Here is a 23,774-nt window from a genome sequence, read left to right as displayed (position 1 = left end):
AATGTAAAAAAACATATACTTTTGTAAATCTTAATCACTTTCTGAAATTTGCTTAAAAGGTTTTATTGTAATTTAAATTCATAATTGCAGCAGAGTCGAAATGCAAAGTGTCAAATTTCACACCCATCATTTTGTAAATGTTCAAATAAAATTGCTAATTCGTTCTACTTAGAATGACGAAAGGGGGTGGGGTATGTTTAGGATTACCCAACTATAGATATTTGCTGAAAGGAGGTTTTTCAAATGATACTTTAAGGCTTCAAACTAAATATTGAAATATGAAAACAAATAGCCTAAAATACTCCCTCATTCGCCACTGTTTTGGAACAGAAATTAAATGTTCAAATCGGTTGTATATTTTGTCAGTTATTAAAACATTGTCAAGTTGTTCAAAGACATTCATCCATATACTGTTTTTTTTAATTTAAAAATACAATCTATAAAAGTTCCACAACAGCGTGTTTATGGATAATGGACCACGCCCCTTTTCCCCACCACTGGGGCGGATCCGGAGGGGCCCCCGTAGTACGCCAGGACGGACTGGATCCAGTCCAGGTAGGCGGACACTCGGGTGTAGACCCCCGGCTGGTAGGCCTCAGCACAGGAGTACCCCCACGACACGATACCCACGATCTTCCAGACACCGTCTTTGATACAGACCATCGGGCCTCCCGAATCCCCCTGAAAATATAAGGGATTTAAGGTCAATAAACCCCCTACTCATCCAAATCCAAATTTAATTTTTATAATAAGGAATGCTTTTAAAAGTGAAATACAAACTCTAATGTTATAACTTGCAAGGAAAAAACAAAACAAAAAAAAGACACTTCAACTTGACAAACTTATTGAGCAATAATAAACATTTTATTTCATGAAGAGTTATTCATCTTATTAGAGTATCGATGAACCTTAAAGCCATCATTCACACTTGAGCAGTTCTTGTCGAATTTCATCCATCTTAATATGAAATAAAAATATCCAGCTAATTGAAATAAATTTTGAAGGATTACTTTAAAAGATGTATGTGCTATTGAATTTGAAATTTAAAATGCGGGCCAGTGAGGCACAACAAATGAGCTTAGGCAAAGTATAATGATTTTAGATGGACGTTTGATGATTAAAGAGATCTCAACAAAAACTAGAGGTACTGTGAGCGATGAGCTCACTAAATGATACCCCCCGCCTCCATATAGATATAATGACAAAGTCCATGTTTTGCTGTGGCCTGGAAACCCAAAATATGTATCGGATCAAAAAGTAAAATAGGAGGTGCACAATGGCAATATGTAATAAAGATTCTGTGAAAGTTTTATCAAATTTCATTCCGTGGTATGAGAGGAGTTGCGAATAAGAGATGGGTACCCCAAGGCGTAACAGACGGACGGACGGACGTGCAGACGGACGGACAGACAGACGGACGGACGGACGGAATTAACGATTACTATATACCCTCCCGCTTTTCAAGCGGGGGGTATAAAAGATATTAACACTTGTCGCGTTATCTTGCCACATACACTAAAAAATTCATTTAACTTCTACAATCCTAAATTTGCGCCTTCGCCAAATTAAAATATCCAAAACATTTTGAAATACAACACATTGAAAATCACGACACAAATCGCCTATTTCTAGATATGGAATTTTGATACATTATTAAGATTTTGATTGTGGTTTCACTGAATTAAATTTGAATTCAATGTTTTACACAGTACTAAAGAAATAAAAGCAAATGTAATAGTTATACGCGTAAATTATTCGGAATTTTGTTCGTGCGCCGACAGGCCTTATCGGACTTCATATGAATCGTCCTTATATTATTAATATGAAAGATATATAATTAAAAATTCACAATTTTAGATACCATTGAATATATTATATCTATGCAAAATTTGGTAAGTATTGGTTGCATGTTTAAAAAGTTATAAACATTGTCTACGACTTTTTGGGACATCCCTCGTATTTAAGTCAAAATCTGTATACTGCATAATTACATGTATCATGTATGCTGCTAAATTTACATTTAAGGGTCAGTCTTGAAGACTATTGATATGTATTTAATTTAGTGTATTCTAGCAAAGAAGGTCCAGACCGGTAGGAGAATTACAATGTAACTTGAAGCTTTTTTCACGGCTTTTTTTTTTTTTAATTTAAATGACCGTATACCTGAACATGTACGCTGAACCAAACTTCTAAGTGGTCACCGAACATTTTTTGAGTTTAAAAAACAAATGCATACAATAAATAATATCATAAATTCATGGTTACATGTAATGATGCATATTTCACTTGGATGTTGCGTACATTTCATGTTAATATCTCGTCAGAATTTTAAGCAAAGTGTCAAGGAAATGATGTACCCTCAAAATGAAAATCCACACAAAAAACTCCCTATGGAGTAAGACCGCCACTCGCTCTAATTACCACAAGACAATTTTTACTGTTGGATACCATGTACCTCTAAATAGGTGAATGACCAATCTGCTGCCACACCTACTGCATAGATCTGTCAAAACCGTTGAAATTGTGTGGAAGGGGGCGGGGGCTTTGACATTCCTTATAAAAATCCCAAATGTGTTCAATGGGATTAAGATCCGGGAATTTGATAGTGCATCATCACACAGATGCCTTTCGGTCAATATCTTAAGGTGTTTAGCACGTAAGTGCACCGCTTTAAGGATGATTCAGACTGCTTGAGCTGATATTAGACTGCCACGAGCACCGATTTCTAATCATTTTCAAACGATTGTTTTCATGTTTCCAAGATTGTCTTAACCTGGTGTGACGCAAAATTTTGGCCTCAGACGAAGATCATGCTAAGGTCACTACCGGTTTGGTTAAATTTTGTCCAAAACTTTCAAATTGTGATAAATTGGCGATGAAAAATTACGCACAGCCTATGGGAAAATTGTTTAAATGAGTTTTGAAACTGGTTGTTAATTTTTAAAAGTAATATCAAGAACAATTAAACACTAAAATAAAAGTGAGTAAAACGTAGTGCAAGGATGGTCCAGATATCAACATTCCGACAGTCTCCCTTCTATCTTAATGATCATTTTGCCAATGTTTTGTGTTTTTAGTGAAACCAGTTTTATAATTTGATAATGATCACAAAAAATTGCTTATTACTCAAAATACGCGCCGTAAAGTACAGATTTATTGTTTTTAAGCTTCGTCACGGTACACTGGTTTTCATCGGTGATATTTTTTTTTCTTTCTACAATTGTTGAGAAGACTTTTTTGTTGTAATAATTTGAAAATATCATACCATTCTATAATTAAGGTAGTTTTTAAATAAATGCATTTATTAAAGCGAACACTTAGAAGTTTTGTTAAGTGTATAATTATGTATATCTATTATTAATCGCGTGTGGCTAAATAATTTCATTTTTATTTTATTTTACAGTTTTAAAAAACTTACTTATAACACGTTTTGACTTGTTAAATGTACATGTAACAAGAATTATTGCCCAGATCAAATTCAAGCCTGATAAATACATGTTCACCAGATTCTGTTTTTATTCAATTTCTGAACAGATTCGTGTTTCCATATCAGCGACTGAAGGGGCTTCGGTAAGTTTTCAACATTTCATAGGAATGCTTTTAATAATATTAATACGTAAATTTCAATGACTGTGCGACAACCGGAGAACGTTTCCAAATTTCTAAGAGAGGATTATACCTCAATCTCATCATCTCGGGTCTTTCCGTTAGAGGTCGGCTAGTATGAAAGGCCCGAGAAGTTGCGATTAGATTGTACCTGACACGAGTCAACGCCACCATGTTTTCTGCCAGCACAGACTTCTGTATCCGGAATAGTTTTGTCCATTAGATATGAACACACTGAATTGGAGATCAGAGGAACGTTTGCTTTATACAGGCCACGTGTACCAAGGCCGCCTGTTAATGAGTTTCAAGAAAACAAAATTCTAATTAATACCTGTAAATCAAAAAACAATTAATTAGTATGAATGAATATTTAATTAATTTTCAAATGAAATGATATAAATATTTTTTAAAAATTGTTTTCTTAAAATGTTCTTGCATTGTAAAGATAATCCTAAATATTTCCTTTCACTGACAGAAGAATGTTCTTTATACACAGTGTACATATATTATTCGTACATGTAAAGCCTTGGACTTTTAGATAAAATTGGAAAAGTAAGATCCAAGATATGTGATTGGCTTACCGCTATACGCAGCGCCCCAACCGGTCACTGTACAAATCATTCCATCGTAGCTCTCATTGGCTAACGGGAGACAGACGGGTCTGACGTACTCTGTAAAGGCGGGAACAGGGTTCCCTAATTTTAACATTGCTATGTCGTTGAAGTACTGACTTTGGCTATAGTGGGAGTGGACGAAAAGGGTATCCACTTTCTCTAGGATTTCGTGCCCCTCCAGCACAGCCCGGTCATTTTCTCCCACCACTACTGTCCAAGCTCTAGGATTCTTGTTCCTTTTTGTGATTAAAAGAAAAAAAACTTAGAAAGATACTGTTTAGCAATTACTGTACATAATTTTGAACCTCTTATTCAGAAATTCCTCATTTTAGATTAATATACGCTAAAATAATTAGATTGCGATGTGATTTACTGGATACAAAAACACTTCTAGCATGCGAATGAAGATGGTTTACGTTATTTAAAGTTTATAAGACTTCAAAATAAAATATCAGTTTATTGTCAACACATTGTATTATATAGCCTTTTTGGATTAAATTCTTTAATTAGTTTTTGCAAATGGCCAATGATTCCCGATGAGGATGACACAAATCTAGTTGCTCCAATCCAACTAAGTCCTACTCATTGAAGCAGTGCGCAGCTGTGAGAACCCATTGATCAGCTATAAGTATCCCACCGCACACGTGATGTCCATTTGATCTCATTGAAACCTTTCATGATATAAAGTTGGATTCTAGAAAAGTTACCACTCTTTGATATGTATATTTATTATGTATAATCTAAAAATTAACTGAGATATGTAACACTCAAATTGTAGGTGTAAAACAAGTTTAAAATATAAAAGAAAGTGTTGAAAAAATGATACTTAAATATAAACATATAATAGAATAAACAGTACAAATTATTTAAGTCAACATATCCGCACGATTTATTTTCTTCACACAAATTTCAAAGAAAAAAATATTTTGTAATAAAATGTACCTGCCATGGGAATTCGCCAGGCTTAGCCCTTGTGCCTCCCACTATTTTATACTGATGTGTCGTTATAGGTGTACTTAATCCACACTGACCTCAAGAAATATCACAAGAGAATAATATCAACCCTGGACAAAAATATGTTTGTAAATGTACATGCATAATTATCTGTCTCTGTTGATTCCACGATATCAAAGAGACCATTTCATGAAAACAAGCAGCCTTTATAAGCCGGATTATTTTGGTGTTTTTGAATTAATTTAATAAAGTATGATGAATTCTGTTTTATGGTCAATTACATGTAATTAAACAAAGAAAAAAAACCAAAGAACTCAGTTTTCATTGACTCGTAAGTAAAATTGAAATGAGAAATTATTTCATCAATACATAATTAAGTTGGCTATTTTTGTATCATTAACTACATCAAGAATATTTCTTAGTTTTAGAAAATAATTTTAAAACAGTTACTATGCCATATATTGTTACATGTATATTCATACATACCGGGATGGATGGGCGGAGTTAGTTGAAACTTTGGAGGAATGCAGCACATTTCCTGAAAACCACATCCACTTCTGGTATAGGAGTAGCCGGACAGGCAGTTATTAAAGTAATAATTAACGCAGGTTCCTCCATAATTTGTGTGACACACTGAAAATTATAGGCAGTTTTAAATAAACTATTCTGATCAAATAAGAAACATTTTATTAAGTAAAAATTAATCATCCATACTGTAGGTCAATAGAATTCACCAAAAGATCATATTTTGCTAATATTTGGCAGAACTCGCCATTTCTCAATGTTGATTTTCTGCTTTAAGTTTAATAAAATTATATAATTTGCAATAAACAGTTTGTGAAAAAATGTTAAATCTATATGTGTGATTTCTGATTTAAGTTCAAGAACTTCATTTCTTATTGATGAAAATGAAATATGAAATTATTTAAAAGTATTAAGTATTTTCGAAAATTATTCGTTTTACCAAAACCTGAAAAATAAATTGTGAAATTTTACATACAATCTTGTAATGCCACTCCTCCAATCAATGAAAGGAAAAGGCAAAACTTCAATGGATTCCCTGTCATGGCTGCCGAGTGTTAAAAGCAGGACAATGATAAGAAACCGACGCATGTATAATAATATCAGAAACCTAATCACATCGTTCTGTGAAGTCCTTGTGGTGTGATTAAGTACAAAAATGATAACGTGGACCTTAATAGCTAATAGCTATACAGGAAGACATTAAATTTTTTTATCGGTTCAGAAACGTTTTATTTCCTAGTGTTTTTTGGTCCTGGAAATTAATATCATGAATTATATGGTGATAATGCACAGTACATATATTTAAGCTCAAAAGTCCATATATAAAACAAGACAAATCAAAAGATGCGCAAACAAGGACGTCTTAAACATCAGAGGTTTGATCTGGTGCCGTGGAGGAGTGAGCATCCTTTGCCGACCGATCACACCCGAATTGCTTCAATTACCAACCTCCTTTTAAAATTGTTCATAGTTACGTAGGGCATGCTCTCGCGCATTGAATCAACTGAGAGATGTTAAACCCCGTATGTAGGTAATAAAGGTACATTGCTGCATAGGTAAGGAAAGTTGACGTATTGATGTATCAGTGGAAGTCCATTATGGTAGATTTGTTCGCTCTTCGTACAATGACCAGACTTTACTAAAATGTGGCCATCTACAGACAAATAAATTGATAATACAATGTAAATCATAAACGGTACCAATTCAGATGCATCAGATTCGAATTCTGATAAATTATGTCTCTATAGTGATGATCATATCTAAGTTTGGAAACTGAAATGTTTCATTCAAAATAACCTTGAAGCTGAAAATTTGGGGTGCCAAAGACAGGAACCAAATGCGTCGAAGGATCTGAGCTACATGTATGCATGAGGGAAATAAAACCCTTAATTTTGATTAAAAAAATAAAAACTTTACGTAAAAGTCAAAGTATTACGAATTCTATTGTCCAGATGGTACGACGACCTTGTTAGCAGGTAAATATATTTTTAATACGATTAATTGTTGATTGACGTTTTAATTCATCCTGTTAATTAAGTCATCAGTTTAAACCTTTAAGTCTTTAGTTAGCTATTTACGGATTTGTCCGTTTGTATGATCAGTAGAATGAGCACGGAGCATGTTAACTGTCCAGGCGAAACTTATATCCCTTCTTATACCTCATCTCATCACTGACTCTTTTAGATGGCCATCGTTTGCTCTTTCACCGTTTACTTTGCTTTTCATGGACTAAAATCTTATTAATCTCGCTACGTGTTCTTCGTTTTTGCTTATAGTAAGAAGACGATAACTGTAAATGATTTATTCAAGATTTTCCCACATGCAAATCCAAGCCATCTTTTGGATAAATAATTGAAATATATTTATTTTTAAAGTAGATCTTTTGAATAAAATTATATTACAATTGTTGGTAATTTGACAACAGTAGTTATTTTTAAATGTCAGGCGAGATCGTTACACTATTTTGTGAATGGTTCTATATGTAAGGAGACTTATCAGTTATTATATGTCTCTATTTTAATATGAACAGTAGAGACTTTGTGACTCATTATTTGTTACATAAACGTTAAATGATGTATTTATAAATCAAAGGTTATTTCAACCATCATTTTATTCATTGTAAATTTCTTGGACTTTCAAATAATCTTTCTAAATGCTCAGTATACGTTACGATATTCATTCTCTATACTGATAAAATTTTGATTGTGGATTTTTTGTTGATATTGTCTTTATGAAAATAGTTCCATTTTTTTCTCGTAAGAATATATATTTTTGCATATTCATTTATATTCATTAATGTACAAAACAAGATAAATTAGCATATTTTGCATATGAATTAAATGTAAATATTAATGAATATTTAGGGCCATTGTTGGTGAATTAGTTATACCAACCAACTTCATTCTATATTGTCAACCAATTATCATACCAAATGGATCATAAATGTACAAAACAAGATATTTATCTTGCATATGAATTAATTTAAAAGATCATCTGTTCATAAAAATGCTACTATGTTTGCTTAACAGGTCGACAGGTTGACAAGTTGAGAGGTCGACAGGTTGACAGGTCGACGGTTTGACAGGTCGACAGGTAGACATGTTTATTTAAATATGTAATTCTGTTGACCTGTCAATATGTCGACATAGGTTTGGATTGTCAAATGGAGATGTATACATCTAACTGTTATCAGACATTGCGCATATGAAATGAGAATAAAAATTACACTTTTAGGCATTCAGTGTACATGTACATGTATCTTATGATATGAGTGACCCCCCTCCTAAGATGATACAAGTAGTGATATAGCTGAATAAATATACATGGAAATATAAAAAAAAGCTGTCTACCTGTCGACCTGTCAGCCTGTAAATCTATCTATCTGTCGACCTGTCAAACTGTAAAAAAAAAAGTTTGTGTTGTTATTTTACATGTATTCTTGGTTTTTATTATGCTAAATTATTTTAATCAAAGAGCTTGTAAATATTCATTAAAAAGTAATTTCATTTATCGTTTTGTACATATATTTATATAAGAATATAACTGATATAATTATACATGAGTATTTATGATCTTTCAAAAATATTATAATAACAAAACTGATTTACTGCAGATTATGTGTATAGGACTATTTTCGTCTAATTTTGTACTTGACCCTTATTTTTTATTTTTCGTTGAAAGCAAAGTTCAAAAATAAATTAATTTATATGAACTGAACTGGAAAGCTTTCATACTCCCTTTTCTGCATTATGCTGACCTTGTATTTCAATTACAAAGACCAAACATTTATTCAAAGTTTCAAACAAATGCACATTCATAAAAGGGGCACGGATATCTCAGATACACTGGATACGGAGTACAGTATGTTAAAGTGAATGTACAGTCCAAAATACGTTTTCCTTATGTATTTTTACCCAGAATAAGCTATGAAAATCATTGGATATCGCAAAGGTTTTTCTTGGTCCAGTTGGGTTCGAGATTAGGATGTTGCTTTGAATACAAACTGTTTCCTATAAATCTGATATGGACTTGCATTTTAAGAGGCCTGGCTAGTTGTGGCCATTTTCAGACTATTTGATCTCCTTTAGAAGAGCTAAGACTGAAAGCATATGCAATTTATTTGGTTAAAAATCACCTTCAATATGAATAATAAGATTTGAATAAGTCTTTTCAAGTCATCCACGATAGGTAACTAAGGATATGAATGACTTTCCAAAAGACACAACAAACACATGTTAGTATGTTTTTCTTTATACCATTTCATTAAAAAAAGTTTATTGTGAAGAGATCAAGGATGAGCTGCTTTTTGTTGGTTTATCCAAGTGAGGAAAGAACTGACACGTGTGTACACCCCGGGGGCGTTCCTGTCCCCACAGCCGTACCCCCAGGACACGATTCCCGCCAGTTTCCACACTCCGTCCTTCTTACAGACTAAAGGTCCACCGCTGTCACCCTGAAAACATTTTACCAGATGTTTGTATTTTATTTTATTTACATTGTGATAAAACATATTAAAGAAACATAATTTTGTTGAATCCATGAATCTTTTTCACTAAAAATGTGAAATACATTGTACGTGCATTGGACCATTGTTTTCTTCTTTGTTTGAATAAGCTTTAGTTATACCCCCCGCTTGAAAAGTGGGAGGGTATATAGTAATCGGTATTTCCGTCCGTCCGTCTGTTACGCTTTGGGGTACCCATCTCTTATCCGCAACTCCTCTCATACCACTGAAGGAAATTTAATGAAACTTTCACAGATTCTTAATTACATATTGCCATTGTGCACCTCCTATTTTACTTTTTGATCTGACATATATTTTTGATTTTCTAGAGCAAAACATGGACACTGCCATTATATTCATATGGGAGGCGGGGGGTATCATTTAGTGAGCTCATTGCTCACAGTACCTCTAGTTTTCATTTAGATTGAATAATGTCCTAAGGCTTTCCATATGTTATTTAATCTTTTACAAAATTTTATAGTATTTTTACGGTTGAAAGTTAGAATTGCAAAATGATTAAATAAAAAAAATATACAATGACTTTGGGACAGAAATCTCATTGCAGTAAACTTCAATTCATTGATTAGATAACATAAAAACTAACACAATCTTCATTATAATGTGAAAAATACTAAAAGAGATCTCCAGTAACTCTTAGTTTAACATGCACTTAACTTCACAAAAAACAAAAGATCTAAACCATGCAACAATATATATGGCACGCCAAATTCACAAAAATGAGCCAAACATAGATTCACAGTCGATAAACTAGGTTTATCGGTTGTAAACTATAGTTTACGGACTGTATACTATAGTTAACAACGTTAATTTATATTTTACATCCGTAAACCATAGTTAACGCGATAATCTATGTTTCACAACCGTAAACTAAACTTAACACTGAAAACAATCATTTCGATTGCAAAACATAGATTATCTGATAAATACAGTTTCACGATTTGTAAACTATAGTTTACAAACCGTTAACTATAGCTAACGATCTGATAAATATAGTTTCACGATTTGTGAAACTATGATTAACAACTCTTAACTATAGTTTACGATTGTAAACTATAGTTTTCAAACGTGAATCTATATTTATCAACAAAATCTATTGTTAACGCTTATTACAGACAGATAAACTTAGATTATCATTCGTAAACTATAGTTAACAACCCTTAAATATAGTTTTACAGATGAAAACTATACTTAACGAATCGTTAACTATACTTGACGAATCGTTAACTATACTTAACGAATCGTTAACTATAGTTTACGGTTTGTAAACTATAGTTTACAGTCGATAAACCTAGTTTATCAAATGTGAAACTAGGTTTATCTCATTTTTGTGAATTTGGCGTGCCATAAATATACTTTATGCCCTCCATTTATCTTATGCTAGCCAGATGCCTGTACGGTAAAGAATGTGTAAAACCAGTTCCCTGATGGTCCTGCAATTTCCATGTTACAAATTGTAATTGATACAAACCTGACAGGCATCTTTTCCGCCTGCCCTCAAACCTGCGCAGATGTTACTTGTGTGCACGTGATTTCTACCCAAGAAATACTGACACTGGGAGTTTGTCATCGTCGGTACATCAACCTTTCTTAAGTACTGAGCGCCCGGGGCATTGCCGTTGTTATCTGAATAAAAAATTTAAACTGCTTTTAATAAAGGACATTTTACTATACTTAGATTGGTTTTTTTTTCATACAAAAATTGAAAATAATAGCAAAGATGAAAAGAAAAAGAACCGTTTTAATTCGAGGAGCCAAATGTTTAAAGGCCAAGAAAAATAAGCATGGAATAATACAAGTTTTGGCATTATTAACTTACATTAATCTCCCCGCTTTATTAGCCAAATAAAATCCAATCGCTTCATAAACAGTAATAAAATTTTCATTTAATTGTATACAGCAAGGATTTGGTAAGTTGCAATAATTTGTCAATGACGTTTACTTAAGTAATTGCAAGCAATGAAAAATAGAAGTACTACTACCGTCAAAAGTATTTAGTCAATAGACATGTTCGTATCTAGATAGCAAAGAAGGACGACATATTAATAGCATCGTGCAATGCGAGTTATTTATTTTATAAACTGAGTAAAAACCCTCCATTGGCAATGGGAACCCTCTAAATATGAGCAAAACATTGTCAGGAACATTTAACAAACAATCAACCCTGCTACTTTTGGTTTCTAAATCAATATGTACCGAAATATGTGGCACCCCATCCAGTAACTGTACACGTCATTTGTTCGAATTGGTCGTAAGAATGTGGCAGACAGGCAGCTCGGATGTATTGACTGTTGATATCTACAGGTTTGTCCAGTTTCATCAGGGCAATATCGTTAAGGTTTGTACGTGAATTGTAGCCAGAGTGGACAATCAAGTTGCGGACATGATGGACCTGACTTGTATACACATGGTGGCGATCGTGCATCCCCACACCCACGGTCCAGTACCGAGCATTGTGGTAGCTACAGAGAGAATGAAAACTGCACTGTTAGATAGTGGAGGACAACATTGTGTACATTGTTTAATTTTTCTTACTTGGTAAGTTTCTAACATTTTAGATCACGTCTAGAAATGTTCAGTGCTTTCCAATTAAAAATGAAGCAATTTAGGCTGGACTGAAGATATCAACCTTGATTCATATAGCTCAGTGGTTAGAGTATTGATTCTGACTATAGTGATTTATAAATTTTCCAAATACATGTATGTAATTTCATTCCTCCTTTTCATACTGAATTAGTACATGTATATTAACACTGTACGTACAAGTCTTACACAATCATAATTAACTATTAGCAGGTTATATTCATCAATTTATCTTACAATTAAAACATATTGTGAAAAAAAAATCATATACTTACTCTTCAAAGCAGTGAGCAGCAGTAGCGACCCACTGTGAGTCAATAAGTGTACCACCACACACGTGACTTCCGCCGTACATCAGCGACACCTGTAAAACAGGAAGTTTACTGTCTCTGTCATAAAAAATACTGGTAAAAGCGAAATCATAATTCTGAGATAAGATATGTAACATAATGCATACAATTGTTTGGAGGAAAAAAGTTTGTTGTCAAACCTGCCATGGAAATTCCCCATGTGATGCTGTAGTACCGCCCACTATTTTAGTATGGGTGGAACCTACCGATGAAGTTCCGCATTGGGCTGTTGATCAAAAGTTGTAAATAAAATTTTATATATCTTACATACTCGTACACGTTGAAGATAATGTCCAGAATCTATATAATCTGATGAGCCTCTGGCTTAAAGAATAAAGAAAAAAAAAAGATTAGTGGTTTTATGATAAGTATCTTACACATTCTCGAGTTAAAGATATACACGCTATATAAACGCTGAAAATTATAAAGAGTGGTAAGTTATTGGCAAACAAGCTGATGAAACAAGAATTCAATATAAGTCTTTGTAATTAAAGACCAATTAAATAAGGTCTTCAATTACGAACTCAGTCTTTTCATGATATTTACACTTGTAGTACGTAAACCGTATAAAGACACGCATGCCCATGGGAACTCAAAGACAACGAGGTATGTTGCATTTTGACTAAGTTTATGAATAAAAGGTGTCATAATCATTGAAAAGATGAATAATACTGCTTGCTTTAAAAGATGAGTATCTTTCATGTTAGACGTTTGCCATCCAATTCACAAGCGGCCTACATGTACCTCGTTTTCTAGTCAAATTTTGTTCAATTTTCTTTAAGTAAGCATTCAGGAAAATAATAATTATTTGACATTGTTAAATGTATAATGCTATCATTTTTAATTTTGTGTTTCACAATATTTTCATTACTTTAATTTATAAACAAAATGAATAAATTTTCAACTTAATTTTTAATTGACGCAGGCAATGGTGACTGTATAAACATATATTTTGTTATATTATGAAGGCCAGATTCGTTCAATATTATATGTACAAGAAAAACCAAGACTTACATTAAATACAACAAAAAATGGATGCTGCTTGAAGTGAACGGTGATCACACAAACACATTAAAGGTCTTACCTACATTATTCGGGGACACACCTCCGGAATGTGGGGGTGGTGTGGTGTGTGTTTGTACATAAGTCGGAGGGATACAACATTTCTGCAGGAATCCACAGAAGTTATACGTATAGCTGTCTCCAACGTGACAATAGTCATATAAATGTACACAGCGACCATGCAGTGAAGTGGAACATGCTTAAACAAAGATAAAATAATGATCGATGAAGCTTTATTTTAAATGCATTTAAAAGTCATATGCTGACTGATGTTTTTCATATAATTGTTAGTCCAGTGTTTACACACTGATTTGACGACTGATTTTCTGTTATTTCCCGATCATGACAAAGAGTACACGACCGGTCGGCAGGGGATGCCCACTCCTCATGGCACCTGATCCAACCTTTGATATTATGGAAGTCGGTGTTTGCTCTGCTTTTGCAGAGCTTGAATTCTTTGCGTTATCTCCATATATTTCAATATATTTTTATTGGAATTTATTTAGTTTAATTTTTTTTTATTTGTAAAAACAAAATTCGTACATCGATTTTTTTTCTGTTCTCTTCTGGTTATTTTAAAAATTTTTCAAAAAGAATGAAAATACCTTATGTTACATGTATTTTAGTATCAAGAAATAAATTTGGAATATATTTGACATACACTGCATGTAGATGTGTACGTATACAACGTTATTTAATTTATCTTCTATTAAATTATGGAGCTCGACCTGTGCTTAGAGTTGACCATTTCGAATGCAATTAATCATTTTAGTGCCAAAAACTTAAGGATGATTTCTTTATCATTTACAATGCTTAATTAATGGCAAAAAACTTCCTTCAAATATCACACTTTATCAAATTAAAGAAGTTAATTTAGTGCAGGTAACTTTTTAACAATAAAAATTTGAAAACAGTACTCGTGTAAATTTGCCTTTAAAATGTACAAGTGTGAATTGTTGCCTAGCTTAATATTCCCAAGAAATGATCATTGATTTAAGGATCAAATTAAAGAGGTTGGGGTGGCAGCCATTTTCAGGCTATTTCTATCTCCTTTGAAAGAAGAGCTCCATATAAAGATATACAAAAATGATCAAATTTTAAAACTAAAATGTATGAATTTTTTCTTTGCCAAATGATAGTTGACAGCTTAAGATACCCTAAGAAAATAAGTTAAATCTGGTGGTTAATTTGTGGTCAATTTGTTGATCCCCCAGCCTCCTTAATCATCCATGTACCATTTCTTACCTAACTTTATTATATAACTACATTTTTTAAGTACATTGACCCCATGGAACTGAGAATGATAGTGATATAATATACCTTTCACGTTCTCGTAATATATTATTTCTTCCCAAATCAATACCAAATGTATAATCATGTTTTAAAATGATGCCATTAAGTATTTTTGATAGATTTGAAATAAATTCTTTTTAAAATACAAATTGTAAGCTTGAAGGTTTGGAACTATTGAAGATCATTACTTTTACTTGTATATTTCATAATATACAGGTAAAAGAAATTTAACCCTCAAAACATTCATCTTACTCTCCTTCCCTGCAGTAAGGTAAAATATGTTTTGTTCTCGAATTTCAGCTAAGACATTTCTTGGACGACTATCTTTACGTAAACTTCTTTTACCATTTGTGTTGAATGGCAATTCAAAATAGTATATATTGACGATGGATATCGGTAACTAATTCTTGGTCATGGAGAAGCTTACTTGATGCTGCTGTATATTGTACTCCGAGAAACAGAAGACAAACGTTGATGAGCCACATTATGACCAGTTCAGTTTGTAGAAAGAGACCGAAGTGAGAAAATTCGTGAGAATCGCAGACTTGACACTTAGATAACGTGCAATCAGACCCAAGATTAAAGGATCATGTTGTAATATGAGCATTTTTTAATAGAGAAAGAAATCTTGAAGTGTTCAAAAAGTGTCATATATTTGAGATCATTACATAACAAATGACATTAATTTTCTTTTCCTTTAAACGATCCGTCATTTACATGTATAAACTTTTATTTTAAGGTTTTATTGGGCCTTTTCTCTCGAAAGAAAGACAAAGGGATGCTATTTTCGAATGACTTATAGCTTCCTCTTAAAATCGTATTGAAATCAAATAAGCAGATCATTGATTTGTTTCAATTGCTATCGTTAAGTAAAAGGTGAGGTTTTTCACATTTCTGGTCTGTATTTCCTTGTTAACCTTTCTTTATCTCTGTACTATATAGCTAATGAATAGAGTTTCATTCCCTTGTAATCATTTAATATTCAGAAAAAAGTTTAAATTCATTATAGTTTATTATGGTATTTACTTTGCGAAGAGATTCAAAATGGCAGAAAAATTAGCAACACTACTCCTCTCTTTTGCTACTTAATCAAACGACCTTTGATGTGTAACAACATGGAGATATTGAAACCCATTATATGTGTTCAATGTAAGCACCTAATACTTTTTACAATACACAAACAACATAGGTCTAAACATTACTGTCTGGCTACACATTGTCTTCGCAGGTTAAATGGCAGTAAAAATTATAAAAAGGCTTTATTGTTTTCTTTCGTCAAAGAGCTGCAATATTTTCGACTGGCAGTTGAAACGTTAGAAAAATAGTTCTCGGTACTCCTGCACTTGGTACCAACATTTATCTATTTATGGACTCTATCAGAAGGTAAGGAAATCTGGAGTTACCTATATCATTAGCCATTCCATGAGTATTCGCCATATGTAAAGGAAACGTACTTGAAAGCATAAATCAAAGGTTAAAAAGTCGTTATTCAAATCTGACATATCAATAATCTTATTTTGACAAAAACCTATGAAAGATGTATTTCTCTGAACTAAAAAAAATCATTGATTTAAAAACCTTGTTTTGTATTAACTAAATTGAACATATAAGATCGAAACAACGATCTATACCAATTTTTGGTACTGGGGAAAAGCTTTCCAAAAACAACAATTTTTGAGGAAAGAACAAGCATTTTTTCTTTTTTCCTTTATACCACAAATAATGAGTATATTTTTGTACATCTATGAATGAGCTGCTTTTTGTTGGTTGATCCAAGAGATGAAGGAACTGACACGTGTGTACACCCCGGGGGCGTTCCTGTCCCCACAGCCGTATCCCCAGGACACGATTCCCGCCAATTTCCACACTCCGTCCTTCTTACACACTAAAGGTCCGCCACTATCACCCTGGAAAAATATATTTGATAACACAAATAGTTAAAAAAGTCTCTGGGTTTTTGTTATGGAAAATGATTTCATTATAACAAATAGTCAAAAATTTAATTTTTCAGATATTCATTGATTATATTTAATTGAAATAGTTGCATAATAACTGCATCATATTTGTTACAAGATTTGTTACAAAAAAACAGATAAATGCAAAAAAAGATTAGTTTTTCTTCATTAATTCTCTATTATAAATAGGCAAAGACTTAACCATCAGTAAGGAAGAATTACAATGGATAAAACCTGAATAAACAGGCATCCTTTATTTTAATAAGCAAAGCAGCCAAGAACGAATCAACAGCAAAGCAAGAAAAACTGTGGGACATCAAAAGCAAATTAAGAAGCACATACCCATATAAAAAACAAAAGAACATGTATTACATAAAAACAAGAAAAACAGAACATATGAAGAAGCTTTTAATTGTAAAGGATGCAAACACTTGTCACTCCAGTAAGTAAGAATTACAAAAAATAAAACTTGAATAAACAGGCATCCTTTAACCTTATAAGCAAAGCAACCAAGAACGAATCAAAAGCAATGCAAAAAAAAAAAAACGTTGAATATCAAAGCAAGAAGCGCATAACCATTAGGGAATAAAAGTACACTGAATAACATAAAAGCAAGAAAACAAGAATAGATAAATAAGCTTTTAATCGTAAAAGATGCAAACACCTGTCACATCAGTAGGTAACAATAACAATAATTTAAATTTGAATAAACAGGAATCCTAAATTTTAGGAGCAAAGCAACCAAGAACGATTCAAAAGCAGTTCAAGAAAAACTGTGGAACATCAAAAACAAGAAGCACAGTCACAGTTATTAAGAATAAAGTATTACAACTCGGACATCAATTCAATAAAACACAACACAAGAGCAAGCTTTTACAAAAAGAGGCATAATTCTCAATCCCACAGGAATGAAATTTTCACATAACATGACCAATTTCCATGAAAAACACGCGATCCTACGAACCTGGCAAGCATCTTTCCCGCCTGCTCTCAGACCTGCGCAGAGATTACTGGTGTGCACGTGATTTCTACCCAGAAAATACTGACACTGGGAGTTTGTCATCGTCGGTACATCTACCTTTCTTAAGTACTGAGCACCCGGGGCATTACCATGGTTATCTGAATGTTAAATGTAACTTTACTTTATTAGTTATCTATCTGAACACCGCAGGACTACAAATCTGAATTTCCTCGTTCTGTTGCAAGCAAAGAACTAGAAAGCTATAAAGCAATGACTGCTTTTAGGACCCAATCTTTCAATCCTTGGCTTTTGTTGCAAGCAAAGAATACTAAAGCTATTAAGCATTGACAGTATCCTCTTTCAAGGCTTTCTGAAAGCGAGCTAGACAATAACATTAGCAGGATTTTATTCAACGCCTTTAAATATTAACTAGTTTCCAAACAGAGTGCAAGCAAAAATGTAAAAGCAAGTAAGCCCAGAGGTATAAAACTCTCATGGAACATTTCCTCTGCATCTGGAATAATTGTCTTAACAAAGAAGCTCTACATGTAATACATATAAATGCATGGAAGGATCTTCGCTTCAGATTTGTGCTAAAACAATATATATCTGTCAGTTTAATCGCTCATGATTTTGTTACAACAACTGAAAGCAGAAGTATAATATACCACATTGGGCATCGAACATGCAAGGTGGGGATCAACTTTTTACTCCATGACTTAAAGAAAACCACTTCGATCGACGCTAGCGATAGTTATCGAACTTAACATACCAGGCTATGTCGAAAACGCCCTTGAAATATGTAGAAAATGAAATTCTGAATTATTTTTAAGATAATGTGTTTCAACTCTGTGTCCATGCCCCTGATTAATATGTTAGTCCGATTCCATCTACTGTGGTTACCTGACAAGCGTCTTTGCCACCTTGACGTAAACCTGCGCAGATGTTGCTGTTGTGAACAGCTGAATTTCCAAGGAAATATCGGCAGTTAGAGTTAGTCATTGTTGGGACATCCACCTTATGTAGATATCTGGTTCCGGGAGCGCCGTTCTTATCTAAGGAGCAAGAAGTGTTATAGGCAAAACATGAAAACATTTTAATGTTTAACTTGACTTAGCCGTCGTTCTAATCTAATGAGCAAGTGTTATAGGCAAAACATGAAAACATTTTAATGTTTAACTTGACTTAGCCGTCGTTCTAATCTAATGAGCAAGTGTTATAGGCAAAACATGAAAACATTTTAATGTTTAACTTGACTTAGCCCTCGTTCTTATCTAAGCAGCAAGAAGTGTTATAGGCAAAACATGAAAACATTTTAATGTTTAACTTGACTTAGCCGTCGTTCTAATCTAATGAGCAAGTGTTATAGGAAAAACATGAAAACAATTTAATGTTTAACTTAGCTCAGCTACTGTTCCTGTCCACGGAGCAGAATGTGTTATAGGCAAAACATGACAACATAAACAAAACATTAAAACATTTCAATGTTTAACTTGACTTAGCCGTCGTTCTTATAAAAGGAGCAAGAAGTGTGATAGGTAAGACATGAAGGCATTTTAATGGACACGGACATGTTTACTTGTACATGTAATACTAAACAAGTTTTTTTTCTGCAAAAGATGTCATATCATTTATTTTCTGGATTTCATTCATGCGTGATAAAATTGAACTCTCTCTGTTCCTGAAGAAGAAATCTAAAGCAAACAAAGAAGACATATTAATTAATTTAATGTTAACATGTGCATGTACATGCATATAATTAACTTTCTGCTTATTTCAATACCTAAACGAGATATTTTACTGTTATATACTAGTACTTTGTTGTCAAAAAATTCCGAATTTTAGGCCTATAAGGAATAATCTCATGAATACATTATATTCAAAATAATATTATCTGGTACTTATAATGTAAACTAGTCACACACATATGACTATATGTGTACCGAGGTACATTTCTTTTCAATCCAATATCATTTATTAGTCAATGTTTAAAACGTTACCTATAAAAATTAATTTTCATCCCCCCCCCACACATTTTTGTTAAGTGTAAATTTTAAACCACTCACCAAAGTAGGTGGCACCCCATCCAGTAACTGTACACGTCGTTTGTTCGAAATGATCATTAGAGTCTGGCAAACAAGCAGCTCGGACATACTGAGTGTTGATAGCTACTGGTTTGTCCAGTTTCATCAGGGCAATATCGTTGAGGTTTGTACGTGAATTGTAGCCAGAGTGGACAATCAAGTTGCGGACATGGTGGACTTGACTTGTATAGATATGGTGGCGGTCGTGAAGACCCACACCGACAGTCCAGTGACGAACGTTGTGGTAACTTTTAACAAACAGAAAACCTAGTTAATGTGAGTCGATGACTGTCAAGCTGAAACCACAGGAGTTCGCGCTGAAACCGAACTTGTTTCTTTGATTAATTATAATGGTAGCAAAAAAGATGGCACTCTGATTTTCTATGCACATACCGAACAGAAATTAAGATTATTTTATTTTTGGCAGAATACCATTGTTGGATAGTTTTGAACTTCATATATACTCGCCAACAACTTTGGCCTGGGGTACATATGTATCTGGCTAATTTTTTACGATTAATATGAAGTTTGTCAAAACTAAGTTTTGAATAAACCAATATTTCATAAAAAATTCTACTTACTCTTCAAAGCAGTGAGCAGCAGTAGCGACCCACTGTGAGTCAATAAGTGTACCACCACACACGTGACTTCCGCCATACATCAGCGACACCTTAAAAACAGGAAACAACTAGTTCTGCAGGCTCATGAGCACAAACAAGAAAACTTTTTTTATTCAATTACTACATGTACCAGCTTGTTTGCATGTCCTAAATCTCGACCGAAGCAAATAAAATGTTAATTTTTTCTTTTAATTTTTTTCAAACCTGCCATGGAAATTCCCCATGTGAGGCAGTAGTACCACCAACAATTTTGGTATGGGTAGAACCTACTGATGAAGTTCCACACTGTCCTGTAAATAGAACACAAAACGCTTCAAAATTTAAGCATTAAACTATCTCATTTACCATCATAAAGTTTCAGTCAAAATGACACCTAAAATGACATGCAGTAATTAAGCCAAGGTAAACTTAAATACATGTATTCCCTCTCCTAGCTTTAAGAGTGATGAAAAGAGAACATTCAATTTTAAGAAATAACGTTTGAACTTCAATTTTAAAATTTTCTATATGCATGTATTTTCAAGTACAATGTACAGTCGATTTAAAGAAAATTTATATATTGACATTTTTGTTTTATTTTTTTTTTTCATTACAAATTTGCTGCTTGAGAATAAGACATAAATTATTTATATTTGTTCGCAAACCATCTTTTATAATAAAGTACATGTATGAGTCTATTAAAAGGCAAAAACACGGTTTTACTGAGACGAAGTGAGTAATAATTGATTGACAGATGACACGAATGACAATAAACTCACATTTTGTAGCATACTTTATCGATCTTTTTATACCCACCGTTATTATGAGTGGAAACACTTCCGCCTCCGTGGTGTGGTGCGGCTGTGGTGGTGTGTGTACTATGCGGAGTAACACAACATTTCTGTAGGAAGCCACAGTAGTTGTAACTATACCTGTCTCCCACGTGACAATCGTCATACAGGCTCACACAGCGGCCGTGGTAGTGCGATGTACATGCTTCAGGAACAAAAAACAATGTATATGAACATGTATACACCGGAAAATTTTACCTTGTCTTATTTTCTTCCCCAATGAGAATGAAAAAAAATTCTACCGTAAATTGTAAGAAAACCGGCAAGGGTGAACAGGCCTTGGTGCCATAAAACTTAAACGAGCTCACTTTTGATCCCAGTCTCACTTTTCCACTATATATTCCTTTGGTAAAAGTGAGACTGAGATCAAAAGTGAGATCATCTAAGTTTTATGGCCCCCAGGCCAGGTCTGAAGCGATCAGTAAACTGAAAGGTCACTGAAGGACAGAGCTTTGTCATTCAGTAACCTTTCAGTAGAATTTCAGTTATAACTGAATAGCAGTTAAAACCCCGTTAGGAAAACAACTACATGTATAGTGTGAGCATAAAGTGTAGAAAGCACACCATTGTTGCTTGTTTATATATTACATGAAGCAATCAAGTGCAATAGATTTATTTTTTAGAAAATATCTGATATAGAAAAAAATGTTCATGACTACTTAAAAATAAGCTGATTCTTTGAGTACATGTAGTTGAACACTAAGACTACTTTAAAATGGGATAGGAATTTTTCAGTGTTTTTTCGCGGGTTGGTTGCTTACCAATTATGAGATAGAAAATATGCCTTAAAAGATGATAAATTTTATGAAATAAAAAATTGAAACATGCAGGGACTACATATATATGTAGGGAGCTTTTCTTAGGCACCAATGGCATATGATAAATTAGAGAAACATAGATTTGACTAACAATGGCTTAAAATTTGCAATATTTAAAAGATTTCTTAGTTCCTTTCAATGTTTCGAAGAATCACTTACTATAGTTATCATTTCCGAGTTACTGTTTCTTTTTGCAAGAAAATTCTTTAGTGCATTTCAGAATTTATTTATTTATATATACATGTACATGTAACCTTACTTGAAGCCGCTGTGTATTGAATTCCTACAAACAGGAGACAGACGTTAAGGTACCACATTGTGACCCGCATGGAATGGAATGAAGTAAGGTATTAACGTGAGAATCAACAGGCTTGTATCGTGAAGATAGCAGGATTAAAAGTTCATGATATCGGTATTTCGACCTAAGAGCCATTTATATTGGAAGTAGGGGTATATTACAAAGTTCATGCTTATCTCTATGTTTGTTTTCATTTGAAATAATCACGGAGTCTTAGTCCTTTAGATGTGATTATTACGTGTCTTGTTTTGTAAAATATATCACCTTTTGCTTCATCACATTCAAAGAAAGTTCATTTGGTTCAAATTTCTCTTTGGCCATACACATTAACATTTCTTACATTTATTGATCATTTTAATTTTTAGTAATTTTTAAATGAATGTTTTGGGGACAGAATGCTCTACCCTTTCCAAACTCTGACTGCAAGCTGGACTTCTCAAAATCGATGTGTAATGCGAAGCTTCCTCCCATCAAACGGCCCTTAAGGACAGAAGAGACGTTCCTTAATCATACATAAAATTTTCTAAGAGTTTGTCATTGAAGTATTGCTACATAAACATGCTTACTCAAGAAACAGTTCAATTGTAAATTATGGTTTACCTTTAACTATAGCATTTCACACGCAAGTTATCAACAAAATCTATTGTTAACGTTTTTATTACAGACAGTTTTCCTTATATAATCCTTTTGGGAAGAAAAATAATTTTCCAATTTCAAATGTTTAAGGTGTTTAGTTTACAGTCGATAAACCTTTAATCAATTGTGAAACTTGGTTTAGGCTTTTTTGTGAATTTGAACAAACAGTACCTTTTTAAAATTTTGAATATATTTTTGAATTCAAATAACTTTTGCTGAATTTGTTATAACGAATTCAATTCGTTGTAGCAATTTCTTTGAATTCGTTATAACGAATTTAACCTGTTAAAACAAGTTTGTTGAAATCGTAATAACTAATTCAAAAATTTGTTAATAAGAATAAAACTTGTTTTAATGAATTCTAAAACTTGTTATAACAAATTAAATTTGTTTAAACAAATTCTTTTATTTGTTATAACAATTTTAATTTGTTAAAAAGAATTCGACAAATCGTTATACCAAATTCATATAATTGTATTTTTCTATAGCCCGTGATTGTTGAATTTGATTAAACGAATTTAATTCGTTATAACAAATAAAGGAATTTGTTTAAAGTTTAAACAA

General features: G+C 33.0%; 1 protein-coding gene across 1 annotated transcript; it reads right to left on the bottom strand.

The window, feature by feature from the left end:
• Positions 1-440: 440 nt before the first annotated feature.
• On the bottom strand, positions 441-22,650 carry LOC134268338 (transmembrane protease serine 9-like). The gene is made up of 19 exons (XM_062750580.1): positions 22,536-22,650; positions 21,424-21,603; positions 20,833-20,918; positions 20,590-20,678; positions 19,991-20,256; positions 17,928-18,082; positions 16,802-16,915; positions 15,436-15,586; positions 13,738-13,914; positions 12,794-12,879; positions 12,579-12,667; positions 11,917-12,182; positions 11,192-11,346; positions 9,493-9,651; positions 5,163-5,246; positions 4,803-4,891; positions 4,188-4,456; positions 3,758-3,897; positions 441-681 (listed from the first exon to the last, which is right to left on the bottom strand). The coding sequence occupies exons 1-19, from the start codon at positions 22,603-22,605 to the stop codon at positions 463-465; spliced, it is 2,844 nt and encodes a 947-aa protein (XP_062606564.1). The 5' UTR covers positions 22,606-22,650; the 3' UTR covers positions 441-462.
• Positions 22,651-23,774: the final 1,124 nt, after the last annotated feature.

The sequence above is a fragment of the Saccostrea cucullata genome, unplaced genomic scaffold (assembly GCF_032062105.1).
Source record: "Saccostrea cucullata isolate Sc308-1 unplaced genomic scaffold, CSIRO_AGI_Scuc_v1 ctg998, whole genome shotgun sequence".
Classification (NCBI taxonomy): Eukaryota; Metazoa; Mollusca; class Bivalvia; order Ostreida; family Ostreidae; genus Saccostrea; species Saccostrea cuccullata.
This window is presented reverse-complemented; position numbering and strand designations above follow the sequence as displayed.

Coding starts and splice junctions, on each gene's coding strand:
- LOC134268338 (XM_062750580.1), bottom strand. CDS start 22,605: ATGCGGGTCACAATGTGGTACCTTAACGTCTGTCTCCTGTTTGTAGGA. Junction 16,916..17,927: donor GCGGGAAAGATGCTTGCCAG/GTTCGTAGGATC, acceptor ATATTTTTCCAG/GGTGATAGTGGCGGACCTTT. Junction 682..3,757: donor GTGGCGTTGACTCGTGTCAG/GTACAATCTAAT, acceptor TTATATTTTCAG/GGGGATTCGGGAGGCCCGAT.